Raw genomic sequence first — 15,012 nt, 5'->3', positions numbered from 1 at the left:
AGAGAAAAAAAAAAATTATCAAAAAAACCCAAAACAACAACAACAACAAAAAACAAACAATAAAATCACTTGTAAGGTAAAAGTACAGTAAAGGCAGCAGATCAACTACCTGTGAAGATAATATGAAGGTTAAAAGACAAATGTACTAAAATCATCTATTTCAATGATAAGATGGTAATGGATAGACACACACTAAACAAAAGACTATATATGAAGTGAAAAACATATGATGTGGGAGGAGGGGAGTGAAAAAGTAGAGCTTTTAGAAAGAGGTCAAGCTAAAGAGTCTATCTACTCAATACAGACTGTTATATATGCATAGTATATTAAATAGGATCCTCATGGTAACCACAAACCAGAAACCTATAACAAACAGGAAAAAAAGTAAGACAAAAGAAATCAAACATATTACTAAAGATAGCCATCAAACCACAAGGGAAGAGAGCAAGAGAAAAAGAAAGGAACAGAGAAGAACTATTAAAACACCCCAAAAAAAAGAAAAAGTGACAAAACGGCAATAAATACATATTTATCAATAGCTACTTTAAATGTCAATGGACTAAATGCTCCAATCAAATGCCATAGGGTGGCCAACTGGATAAAAAAACAAGATCCATGTATATGCTGCATACAAGAGACACATTTCAGACCTACAGACACTCACAAACTGAAAGTGAAAGGATGGAAAAAGATATTCCATGCAAATGGCAAAGAAAAGAAAGCGGGGGTAGAAATACTTATATCAGACAAAATAGACTTTAAATCAAAAACTGTAATAAGAGACAAAGACGGACACTACATAATGATAAAGGGTACATTCCAACAAGAAAAATATAACACTTGTAAATATCTATGCACACAACATAGGAGCACCTAAATATACAAAGCAATTATTAACAGACATAAGAGGAGAAATAGTAACACAATAGTAGGGGACTTTAACACTCCACTTACACCAATGGATAGATCATCCAAACAGAAGATCAATAAGGAAACACTCGCCTTAAAGGACACATTAGACCAGATGGACTTAGTAGATATATACAGAACATTCCATCCAAAAACCACAGAATACACATTCTTTTCAAATGCCCATGGAACATTCTCCAGGATTGATCACATATTAGGCCACAAAACAAGTCTCAATAAATTTAAGAAGATCGAAATAATACCATGCATCTTTTCTGACCACAAAGGTATGAAACTGGAAATCAACTACAGAAAGAAAACCAGAAAAGCCACAAAAATGTGGAGATTGAACAAAATGCTACTGAACAATGATTGGGTCAATGAAGAAATCAAAGAAGAAATCAAAAAATTCCTGGAGACAAACGAAAATAAAAACACAACATGCCAAAATCTGTGGGATACAGCAAAAGCAGTTCTACGAGGAAGTTTATAGCAAGGGAGGCCTACCTCAACAAAGAAGAAAAATCCCAAATAGACAATCTAAAAGCGCACCTAAAGGTACAGAAAAAGAACAACAAACAAAGCCCAAAATAAGCAGAAGGAAGGAAATAATAAAAATCAGAGCAGAAATAAATGAAATAGAGACTAAAAAAACAATAGAAAAAATTAATGAAACCAAGAGCTGGTTCTTCAAAAAGATAAACAAAATTGACAAACCCTTAGCTAGACTCACCAAGGAAAAAAGAGAGAAGGCTCAAATAAATAAAATCAGAAATGAAAGAGGAGAGATTATAACAGACACCTCTGAAATACAAAAGATAATGAGAATACTATGAAAAGCTATACACAAATAAATTGGATAATCTAGAAGAAATGGATAAATTTTTAGAAACATACAACCTTCCAAAACTGGACCAAGAAGATGTAGAAAATTTGAATAGACCGATCACTAGTAAGGAGATCGAAACAGCAATCTAAAACCTCCCAAAAAATAAAAGTCCAGGACCAGATGGCTTCCCTGGTGAATTCTACCAAACATTCAAAGAAGACTTAATACCTATCCTTCTCAAACTCTTCCAAAAAATTGAAGAGGGGAGGCTTCCTAACTCCTTCTATGAAGCAAACATTATCCTGATACCAAAACCAGACAAGGACAACACAAAAAAAGAAAATTACAGACCAATATCACTGATGAACATCGATGCAAAAATCCTCAACAAAATACTAGCAAATCAAATACAACAATACATTAAAAAGATGATACATCATGATCAAGTGGGTTTCATTCCGGGGATGCAGGGATGGTTCAACATCCGCAAATCTATCAACGTGATACACCACATTGACAAAATGAAGAATAAAATTCACATGATCATCTCAATAGATGCAGAGAAAGCATTTGACAAGATACAGCATCCATTTATGATAAAAACTCTAAATAAAATGGGTATAGAAGGAAAATACCTCAACATAATAAAGGCCATATATGACAAACCCACAGCAAATATCATTCTCAATGGAGAAAAACTGAAAGCTATCCCTCTAAGAACAGGAACCAGACAAGGATGCCCACTGTCACCACTCTTATTTAACATAGTATTGGAAGTCCTAGCCAGAGCAATCAGGCAAGAAAAAGAAATAAAAGGGATCCGCATTGGAAAAGAAGAAGTGAAACTGTCACTCTTTGCAGATGACCCAATTTTATATCTAGAAAACCCTAAAGAGTCCACTAAAAAACTTTTAGAAATAATAAAGGAATACAGTCAGGTTGCGGGATACAAAATCAATGTACAAAAATCCGTTGTGTTTCTATACACTAACAACAAAGTAGCAGAAAGAGAAATTAAGAATACAATCCCATGTACAATTGCAACAAAAAGAATAAAATACCTAGGAATAAACTTAGCAAAAGAGGTGAAAGATCTGTACACCAAAAACTATAAAACATTGTTGAAAGAAATCGAAGAAGACACGAAGAAATGGAAAGATATTCCATGTTCTTGGATTGGAAGAATTAACATTGTTAAAATGTCCATACTTCCTAAAGCAATCTACAGATTCAATGCAATCCCTATCAAAGTTCCAACAACATTTTTTATAGAAATAGAACAAAGAATCCTAAAATTTATATGGAACAATAAAAGACCCCGAATAGCCAAAGGATTCCTGAGAAAAAAGAATAAAGCTGGAGGTATCACACTCCCTGATTTCAAATTATACTACAAAGCCATAGTAACCAAAACAGCATGGTACTGGCACAAAAACAGACACAGAGGTCAAGGGAACAAAATTGAGAGCCCAGAAGTAAACCCACACGTTTATGGACAGCTAATATTCGACAAGGGAGCCAAGAGCATATGATGGAGAAAGGAGAGTCTCTTCAATAAATGGTGTTGGGAAAACTGGACAGCCACATGCAAAAGAATGAAAGTAGACCGTTCCCTTACACCGTGCACAAATATAAACTCAAAATGGATTAAAGACTTGAATGTAAGACTTGAAACCATGAGACTTCTAGAAGAAAACATAGGCAGTATGCTCTATGACATTGGTCTGAGCAGCATATTTTCAAGTGCCATGTCTGACCGGGCAAGGGAAACAAAAGAAAAAACAAACAAAGGGGACTACATCAAACTAAAAAGCTTCTGCACAGCAAAGGAAACCATCAACAAAATGAAAAAACAACCTAACAATTGGGAGAAGATATTTGCAAACCGTATATCAGATAAGGGGTTAATATCCAAAATATACAAAGAACTCATACAGCTCAACAACAAAAAAACCAAGAACCCAATTAGAAACTGGGCAAAAGATCTGAACAGAGATTACTCCAAAGAAGATATACAGATGGCCAACAGCCATATAAAAAGATGCTCAACATCATTAGCTATCAGGGAAATGCAAATCAAAACTACAATGAGGTATCACCTCACTCCTGTCAGAATGGCTATAATTAACAAGACAGGAAACGACAAATGTTGGAGAGGGTGTGGAGAGAAGGGAACCCTTGTTCACTGCTGGTGGCAGTGCAAACTGGTGCAGCCACTATGGAAAGCAGTATGGAGTACCCTCAGAAAATTAAGGATAGATCTACCATATGATCCAGCTATCCCACTGCTGGGTATTCATCCAAAAATTTGAAAACACAAAGGCATAAAGATACTTGCACTCCTATGTTCATTGTGGCATTGTACACAATAGCCAAGACTTGGAAGCAACCTAGGTGCCCATCAAGGAAAGAATGGATAAAGAAGATGTGGTATTTATACATGATGGACTACTACTCAGCCATAAGAAATGATGAAATCCGGCCATTTGTGACAACATGGATGGACCTTGAGGGTATTATGCTGAGTGAAATAAGTCAGAGGGAGAAAGTCAAATACCATATGATCTCACTCATAAGTAGAAGATAAAAACGCCAAAAACAAACCACACAGCATTGGAGATTGGACTGGTGGTTACCACTGGGGAAGGGGGAAAGGGAGAGGGCAAAAGGGGTGATTAGGCTCACATGTGAGGGGATGCACTATAATTAGTGCACTGAACATGATGTAACATACACAGAATTCAAAATATGATGTACATAAAAAAAAAGATGTCTTGCATCACTAAAAAAAAGAACCACAATAACCATGCCCTTTCCTGTATTTAATGAGAAATTATACAAGAAAATTTCTGAAATATCTTACTAATTCTTCACCTTAATTAAACAATGCCTTCTTATGTATGAGATCTAATCCATGGCAGCATAAAGAGCAAGAGTCAAAATATTATTACCAAATATTGTTAGTTAAAAAATATTACCAGTGTGACTTTAAAAACACTAACAACAAGCAGGGCCTGGTCCGGTGGGGCAGTAGTTAAGTTCGTGCACTCTGCTTTGGTGGTCCCGGGTTTACAGGCCCAGATCCTGGGTGTGGACCTACACATTGCTCGTCCAGCCATGCTGTGGCAGCATCTCACACACAAAATAGAGAAAGACTGCCAAAGATGTTAGCTCAGGGACAATCTTTCTCGCTAAAAAAAAAATTAAAAAATAACTACAGGCAATTAATGACTTTTTTCCTTTCTGATTTACAGAAACATTACCAGAATTCACATTTCTAATTCTAAAATTTACTACTTGAGAAAGAAATTAAAAGAGACAAGGGACCCAAAAAAAAGTGCATCCCAAGGGAACTGAAATAGTAGGAAGACAGAGAATAAGTAAAGTTGATGCTAACTTGTCTTAGGCAAGACTCTTATGAACTTCTATCTGATAGAAAGAAATTAATTTGAAGTTCTCTGGTGCGGTCACCCCACCCATGGATCCCGAAAGCAGAAGTTAGGAAATAGATTATAAAATCAACTATAGAGTACTTTTAGCTCAGCGTGGTTTGAGAAACAAGATTTGAAAAGAATATAAATAAGCAGTATTCATAAATATTTCCTTTCTAGACTAGACCAATCAGGTTCCACTTAGCTGAGGGTTGCTAGTATACTATTCATTCATTCATTCATTCAACTCTGCACAATATACCAAAGAATGCACTGTGAGGAATACAAACACACTATCAGAACCAGCCTGGAAGAAATAAGATCAATACCACAAAAAGTGCCATGATAGAAGTATAAATAAGCATTATTTCTGCAAGAAGGACCAAGAAAGCTTTAGGATTGCATGAATTTAATTTGGGCAGAGGAAAACTAGGAAGGAAAGAACTACAGGTGGAAGGACTGGTAGAAGGAAACGACAGAGGACAATGCAGGGACTCATAAGAAGGAACCGGCTGGAGCATAAGAAATTGAAATTAAATGATCAGAATATCAGATTCGGAACCACACTGCAAAAGCCCTGAGTACCAGCATAAGGGATTTGAATTTTACTTTACGTACACTAAGAGATTATGAATAAGAGGAGATGAAGAATAACAGGTTTAAATTAGGAGTATTAATCTCATAATGATTAAAATATAGAGTAAGGGGGAAAAAACAGTCAGAAAAGCTGCTGGATTTAACTATAGAAATAGTTTATCAGACAGGGATCATTACAAAAACTCACATCCACCCAACTTGTAATAGAGCTAAATCATATTTTAAGAATAAACACACATTTAACTCCATAACAATCTTACAAACTCAGTCAAAAAAAAAAAAGGAGGAAAAGAGGAGAGACCATCTCACCACCCTAATACTCAATGCATTTATTCCCCAAAGTAACCATGAGATGGGAACTATGATTCTACACTCCCTCAGTCAGTCTCAATTCCCACGTGCCTCTCACAGCATGTACATCACAATTCTAGTGTTAAAGATGTATATTTTTTTCATATAACATGTTCCCTACTCCTAAGTAAACCACTTTATCAAGCGTTCCACCAAAGCATAAGAAAACAGTAATCTGCTCTAGCCCGGGAGAAAAAACTGGCAGTGTTAGACTTGATGAAAGACAATATTATCCCATACTTTACGTGCTATTTAAGAAACTTTCAAGAATAATTTTGGCTCAATTTTTGCTTCACATACTGCCTTCAGAAGTTAACCCTGCGGAGGCCTCTTCTCTCTCATCTTAAGCATATTAAGCCCACTGGAGGTAGTGAAACTGGGATTTAGTCCAAAACAATTATTTGAGGGCAGAAAATCTCCTAAAAATAGTGAAATGTTTCAAGCAACTAAAACCAGGCAAATAAACACAAAATTTCTGAGAGTGGGTCAGGTTATAGAAAGCATGGTTACAGAGTGGAAGGCATCTGTTTTCCATGGAACTTAGGTATGAAAACAGTAACAGTCAAGCTGGTGGGTAATATGAAGACCTTATGAGCATGACTTTTTATTTTCCTCCATAATCACTAAAATCACATTTCCCTGAGTCAATATTTTGAAACAGTATTATAGAATTCTGGCAACCTATTTATTAAAATTTCTTTTATACCAGATTCGCATTTGCTAAAAACGAGAATACTACAATTTAGGAGATAAAAATGTTTTTACTTTTAAAGTAAAAAATTGTATTTGCCTTGCCTGACTGACTAAGTATTTCTAAGTCACATGTTCATTTATTCAATACCTACTGAGCACCTACTATGTGCCAGCCACTGTGCTAGATGCTGGTAGTATAAAATGAAATGAAATATAATCCTTGTTCCTTTCAAGGCATTTACAACCTAATGAAGGAGACATACTATAATTAGTAAAATCATGTTGTAATCAAAGTGTACACAGGACACTGTAGAAGCAAAAAAGGGGGTCAGGAAATGCTTTGTTGAAGAAGTATCAGAATAAGGTGAATTTGGAAGATCAGATAAAACTTAAAGCTGTACCTCCTAAACTTGATTGTGCATCAGAACCACATACAGAGCTGACGCCTAGGCCTCACTTCAGATCTAGTGAATTCGAATCTCCAGGAGTGGAGCCCAAGAAATCAGTATTTTTAACATGCACCACAAGTGATTCAGAATCACAGCCAGGTTTAGGTAGCAGTGAGCCAGAACTGGAGACAACCATTCCAGGCAGAGAGAACAGCTCGGGTGGACGGAGTGTGTGAAACACGGACGGAACATCAGAGAGAAATCAGAAACAAGAGCAGTGACATAACTGATAAGACATTTCAAATAGGATTGATGGAATTGATTCGAACTTCCAAAAGAAAAGGCAGTCATCCGTATCACGGATTTTAGTAAATGATTTGTGACATGAACTAATTTCTTATTGAAGCATACGTGAAAACTAAATGCAAATACTTTGCATTTCAAAACACAGGTAAAATGCTCCTTTAAAAAAGCAAACAAATTTTTTAAAAAAGCAGAGCTCTACACATAATTTTTATTAATGTAGTGATCAATCATTTATCTCAGGATATATATCTGGAATATGACAGAAGTTACGATAATATTGTTTTAACTTGAAAATGCTCCATAATGTATAAAATAAATTCAAATTGTATTTTGAAATTCAAGCTTTAAAACTGAAAGCTGTTATTAATGATTTTAAGTTTCCAAACTATTTCATAATAATTTGTTACTTTCTGACTAAAAATTACTTATAATTATATTTTTATATTTAATTTCACGTAGGAGTAAAATCAGCCAAGTCACCAATAAGAGGAGTATTCACCATAATAGGCTAAAAGCCAAATAGAATCTTTTCTATTGTTCTCTGTTTACTAAATAACAAATGCTTTAAATCCTCAACTGTTCATATCTGCAGTTCACTCCCCAACAAAGGCTTCATAAATAGAGGTGTAGACAGGCAATCATTTGAAATAGGAATAAACTTTTAAAGAACATTCTTCAGAAACCTAGGGACAAAGCTACTAATTATAATTTATAAAATACATCCTATAGTTACATTCTATTTCTAAAAAGGCCCTCTAAGTCTTACTGAAACCATTTACACATATCCTACTGACTTCCAGATCAGACAAAGATCCAGTTCCCAAAGTGAAAACCCTCACAAACCATGCACATCAGCCCCTGGAGGAGCACACAGGGTATAGATGCCCCAGCAGCTAAAACCCAGACTGACCACACAGACCTATTTGAGGAGAACCAATTGACAAATTATAATAATGGGCTAATTACAGGAATACCTGTGTACTTGATACAACAAATCATCCTTTCTCAGATTTAATTTAATGTACTTTTTAAAAATGGTAATATTATCAAGTTGCCTTAATTTCCAGATGAAATATAAGAATTAAATTATAGTTCTTGTCAGCTTCCAAGGTTAAAATGCTCTATTTACATAAAATGTGATATAACTTTGTTTCCTGAGTCATTCACTGCTTCCTTTCTGCTCCTGAAGCACTTTATACATGGTTCTCATTGCTTTTGGGGGGGAGGGGTTTTGTGAGAAGATTGTTGCTGAGCTAACATCTGGGACTATCTTCCTCTACTTTGTATGCGGGACACCACCACAGCATGTCTTGATGAGCAGTACACAGGTCTGTGCTCAGGATCCCAACCTGCAAACCTAGGCCACTGAAGCAGAGCATGCTAACTTAACCACTATGCCAGAGAGCCGTCCCCTCTCTTTGATTTTACTGCAAGTGCCTGAAACCTGCAAAGAAGGTACTACTCTCACCACATACTAGCTGAGGAAATAGGCTTCATATGGTGAAGTGACTTAACCAAAATCACCACTAAACCCAAATTTCAAATTCAGATCCATCTGACTGCAAAGCTCTTTCCACACTGCCTCGTAGGTAGAGAGGAACACAGGACTAAATAAATCAAACCTAAGTAACCGAATTCACTGCAGTTTCTTCTAGAACTGCTTGGAGAGTAGCAAAAACTGATCATCTCTGACAAACCAAATGTAGAGGATTCCATCTGCGGGTGGAGTTGTGGGGGTTCTGCCTAGTACCTGAACTCCCTCATGTAATTAGGAAATATCCCACCTTGTGAGTCTTCATGGAAAGCAAAGCCTACCCCCTATATAGAAGCTGACAACACCACACAGTAATTCCTCCTGTCACTTTTGCAGCATGGACATGGCACTTAATCTACACTCTGCCAACATGACATTCCCACCAAGGACTCTAAATTAAGAGCTAGAGACAGTAAGAAGCTGGGACGGCAAAGGCTGGATTTTGGCAGCAGGCAACAGTCGCAACACTAAGTTTCCAAAGCCAAGGGCAGCACTATGCAGCGGCCGCGTGCAGCCCTCAGCAGTTTGAAGCTGCATCGTCGGCACTACACCGGTTTACGCCATGATTTTTAGATATGTCTTCTCTGCTAACTCGTCCTTTTTCCTGACTATTTAAGGCTACAGGCTTCCCAGCAATTTGGTGAACTAATCAATATGCTTTCAGTAAATTCCTTTTCTACTTGAATCAGTCAGAATTGCCTTCTGTTGCCTGCAATTAAAAACCCAGAATGAGGCATTTAATAATTAAATGAAAGATACCAAACAATTATACTTTATATCAAATCTTTTTCCCTTAGTATTGATTGTTGTTTCATATAATTTGCCATTATGATCTTAAGTAACAGCTACTTTATACACGATTGGTTTCTTTACATTTTAAAAAGCAATACAAAAATACAAATATAATAACAATCATCTAAGGGTGATTTTTACTGAGGTTCAGAGTTAAGCTTTATTTAGAATTCTTACCTGTCAGGAATACCTAGCCTCTTGACACTTCTATAAACAGAAAGAGTATTTGCAACATGTCGATAGTTAAACCAGAATCGGGATGTACACACCTAAAGTATTAAAACAAATATATTATTTTTATTAACCAAAATAAGCCACAGAGTTACAGAACTATTTCTCTTTAAGTAGGAAACAGAGATGCCTAAAGAAAGAGTATATCATAATTCAGGTTTAGAAACAGCAAAGCACACAAAGAATTGTCAATAAAACCAATAAAACCTTTAGAGAGAGGTCTTTCATAATTGGTATTAAATAAAAAGACCTTTTAGCTTAAGAGAAAACAAATCTTTGGAGAACTTAATAAAATACTAAACCAACTTAGTTACTCTCAATTTATGTGACTCTATAATGCCTATTTCTAAAAGATTAAACTCTTTAGAATCAAAGTCGATGCCCATAATCTCTTCACAGAACTGAAAAGAAAATTAGCTACCTTGAATTATATAATATTCCTTTCAGTCTGGATTGCTTCCTAATTTTAGTTGTGAAAAATGGAAGATAGAGACTAAAGCATAACACACTAAACAGTTTTATATGCACATAAGAGAATACACTATAATGAAACTATTGAACTCAACAGAACACTAGAAACAATTCAAACAAGTTTTACACTTTAAAAAAAAAAGAAAGTAGATTCCTAAAAATGATATCAAAGGTACTGGGAAAATCTAACGCCATGCCTCAAAGGTCAGACTCTTGAGAACCCATTGCAAAGGAAGCAACTGAGCCTGGGGTCAGCTGGTCATAGACCTACTCAACACCCTCCTCACTCCCATCACGCGCCTCTGCTGAGAGCAGGTGAACGACAGTTTCCAGACGAGCATACATGTTCTTGCCTCCGCAGACAGCAAGCAACCACAAGATTATTTTATTAAAATGAATTTTCAACTGGAATCCAATTTTAAAAAGACTAAAATTTTTGACTACATAAAAATGTAAAACTCCATATGTCAAAATACCATAAAATCCTAACTGAAACGAAAAACTTGAAATAATTATAACTCAAGAAGAAAAATATGAACAATCCTATTTTGAAAAATGGGCAAAGAATGAGAGCAAGCATTTCATAACAAAGTATTAAAAATGGAAGATAAAACTCCTAAAGACGCTCAACTTCTGTCATAATTTAAAAAATACAAATCGAATTGGTATGTATTCAAAAGTCTGACAACTGATGGTTTTGATAAAGGTGTGGGGAAATGAATACTCATATCCTAATGATGGGAAGGTAAACTAATATGAACCTTCTAAGAGGGTACTCTGCAACATATATCAAGTTTGAAAATGCACTTATCTTTTGATTTAGCTCATAGAAATATGCAAAAATATGTATTCAAGGATTTTCACTATAATGCTGCCTATATTAGCAAAAATCAAAACCAAAAAGCAAGAAACAAAATCACTACCCATAAGTAGCAAAGAATCTACAGGTTCCCTAACTTGAGCAAAAATAATATAATTTATATCTGAATTAGTCAAAATAAAAACCAGTATATTCAGTACACTTTACCATATCCAAAAGGACTTCTCATCTATTATAGTATTCAATGAGCATAAACCTAAGAAACTGCCCTCATTTTCACCAGCAGTTTACTAGACATGAAATTAAGGTAGGAAAAAAGAAGGGACCAGAAAATATCAACCTAATATAAATTATTACATAGTCACTGAATGGAATACCAAAAAAAACAAGTTATAAAAGAATATGATCCATTAGTCTTTTTAAAAGGAGGGATAGGAAGACACAAATCTGATCGTATGCATTTGAAATTTCTGAAAGGATACACAAGAAACTGATAATAGAGATTATAGAGAATAAAAAAAGAGTCAAAGAGGGGTGCAATAACTTCCCAGTTTACACCCCTCCTCATTGTACTTCTTTTTAACTATGAGTATGGATTATCTTTATAACATTTTTTATTAAACAGATGCAAATATGTTTGTTTCAAAGCAGATCCTGAGACTAAATGGAATCTAATTTTCCTTCTACCTCCCTCTGGTGGGAAAAGTTTTTTCAGTCATATCACAAAAGCAAAGGGGCATCTTATTTACCTGTGATCATCTAGTCAAGACTAAAAACAAATTAAGTCAAAGTGGGAGGGAAAAAATAAATATATTTTTTAAATCTGAACTACATAACATTGAAAGAAATGCATGTTTAGTACTTTCAACTTGGCCCTGGTCAAATTTCATAATTTTCCATTTAAGAAAGTACAATTTATTGAAGTCTCACTATACTAAGTCTGAGTTAATGTGTAAAATATGCACAAAATATGAAAACTGCAGTTGTGAAATGCTCAGTAATAATTCTTTTTCACCCTCTATTCTCCTCTGAGACCCAGGTTACTGAGACCGGAGAGCGGCTTAGTCACAGGTTTCCCAGAACAAGGAAGCCTTTGATGCGTGTGAAGTAGAAGCTAAGAGGCTCTTACACTCAAGGATGAGCCCTGTAGCAATTAGTTGTCTGCACAGAGGCAGTTATTCCCTCTTCCAAGAATTCCATGGAGAGACTAATCATGGAAGAGCCCTCGGTTTCCTGCAGAGCAAGTTATCCTCTCAAATTGGCGGATCACGGCCTGCCTCCTGACAGTTTTCCCCACTTTTAAGTGGTCTTTGAAAACCTGTCTCCTTATCTTATGCAACTTTTGTTCAATTCCCTCATAAAATCTCTTGTGAGGGGTAGCATATAGAGGTGCTCTTTTCTGGAGAACAAGAAAATGAGCCATGAACTGATATTTTACTGTCCAATTTAATGATAATAAAATTTTATTTAATACAAATATGTATAGCAACTGTAATCACTCTTTATTTACTTCTAGAAACCTGTAGATAATTACATACTTCTATAAAACTATTCCAAATAAACTTACAAGGCCTCAAACATTCAGACAATCTTCCTTTGGCCTTCGTAAAGTTAATTACAGTCTTATATGTTTGTTCTGTACTTTTAGTTGAATTCCTCTACCCATCTCCTTTACATTTCCATTGTATTCTTACAATTTGTGTTTCCCAGTTTTCCTCCTTTTCCAACACAAGTTACTGGCTTTGAAACAATGTACATTCTTTGCTCCCTTCATTTTTCACAAAATCAGCTTCCTTTCTTGCCTCTTTATTTCCTAATCCTTCCTTCCAGTCAATCCTTTTACATATTTTTTTCATTAAGTCAAATTTATTGTATCTTCTAATCATGCAAATGTCATTAAATGAATCCCCAGTAGCAAAACCATTATCCAAACACTTTCTAAGCACAGGAAAAACAAAATTGATTACATGTATTCTATTTGGTGAATTAAAAATACAAATTTGTGAATCCAGATAAATTAAAGATGGTAATTCACACAAAGAAAAAAAGGTAAAAGAAAGAAAATGGGCCAATAAGCAAACCTCACTAAGAATCAAAACAACGCAAATTAAAACAAAATTTAATTTGTTGCCCAGCCGTCAAAAAGAAAAGATAAAAGTTAATACACAGTAGACTTGAGATTAGAAAAAGAGGTACAGCATTTCTGGAGGACAATTATGCTCTGTGACTTCACAGCCTTATGCCTAAGAATTTATCCTAAAAAGAAAATCAGCCAGGTTCACAAACATGTATGTACAAGGATGTCCAACACAGCCCTGTTAAAATTATGAAAAATTTAGAATCTAAATACCAATGAACTGGAGATTATGATACATTCATCAAATAGAAAACAATACAGCCTTTGGAAATGATCATGTATCCCCATATGTACTGGCAGGGAAAGATCCTGAAGCTATACTGCTATGAGGTTGCAAAATAGCAGATATAATATGATCCCAGTTATATAAAATCATATATTTTATGCTTATATACGAAAAGAGATAAGGTCAGAAGAATGTTCATCAAAATCTTGATCCTGGCACATGGGACTTCAGGATTGTTTTCCTTTTTTTAAACTGAGGTGAAATTCACATAACGTAAAATTAACCTGTCTTCTTGTAAACTTTTCTGCATAATTTGAATTTTCTACAATGATCATTTTTGTTAACAGAAAAAAACAATTAAAAAAATAAAAATAAAGTAGCCTGAGTGGAAAGTATCTATAAACTAATATTATAGGTAAGAAATACAATTACTAGTTTCCATCATTAAAATAATGCTACATTTTATAAAATGCTTCCTTAACAACAGCATCCCTAGTTTATTCTTATATTTATTTACCCAGATATACTGAAGGCAAAAAATATTATTAGTTGATGTAGTCGATTTAAAATATAGCCAAATCGAAATAAAGGATTTCTGTTATAAGATATAAGAAAAATTTTATTTTCAAAAATCTGATTCATACACAATTTCTCAGACACATCTAAAGTGAACAGCAAGGTATACCTTCATAGAATACACTTACCAAAACAGCCCAGTTGTTTGTATGGCCACTTCTAAAGAACTGTTCTGCTTGATCCTATCAGTCAAATAATAGCAGAGATTAGAAGGAAAAGCTGCATTTCCCCGAATAAAGATCAATAAAGGACAGCTATGATTCATGGAGTTTTTAGAGCTGTAATAACAGTAAGTCATCATTATGCAAGTTTATAAAATTTCTAGTATTTGATCTTATGAAGGACAAAATAGTTTTATTTTTTGCCGGGAGGGATGATTGGGGGGGGGGGCTGTTTGTTTTTAAACATTTTATCTCAAACACAGCCAGCTTTTCCTATTTCCCTCTAATTTTCCTCTCAGTCTTCAAATTGTGATGATTTATTTCATGTCTCGATTCTACATATAACAATACTCTTCCTGTTGAAATTTCATTCAATATTTGTTCCTACTCTGTGCTGGGTACTTCCAATTACTTTATTTCAACTCACCAATAAATTTGATTGAACACATTCTCTAACATACTGTCATGTACCATATCAATAATCTATAAAAGTAAACCTGAATTATATTTGCCATCATGGAACATTAAAAATCTCAGCATCCAATACTGTTCAGACACC

General features: G+C 34.9%; 1 protein-coding gene across 2 annotated transcripts in view; it reads right to left on the bottom strand.

The window, feature by feature from the left end:
• PIGK (phosphatidylinositol glycan anchor biosynthesis class K) overlaps positions 1-15,012 on the bottom strand; it is a 110,122-nt gene that overhangs the window by 92,062 nt on the left and 3,048 nt on the right. For both annotated transcript variants that reach the window (XM_070592031.1, XM_070592030.1), the window contains exons 2-3: positions 14,421-14,474; positions 10,009-10,100 (exon numbers count right to left, since the gene is read on the bottom strand). In XM_070592031.1, coding sequence (XP_070448132.1) covers positions 10,009-10,100; positions 14,421-14,474 — 146 coding nt within the window. The remainder of the gene's footprint in view (positions 1-10,008; positions 10,101-14,420; positions 14,475-15,012) is intronic.

Source organism: Equus przewalskii, chromosome 24, assembly GCF_037783145.1.
Source record: "Equus przewalskii isolate Varuska chromosome 24, EquPr2, whole genome shotgun sequence".
NCBI classification, from domain to species: Eukaryota; Metazoa; Chordata; class Mammalia; order Perissodactyla; family Equidae; genus Equus; species Equus przewalskii.
Note: the sequence above shows the minus strand (reverse complement) of the source record. Positions and strands in the feature narration are given on the sequence as shown.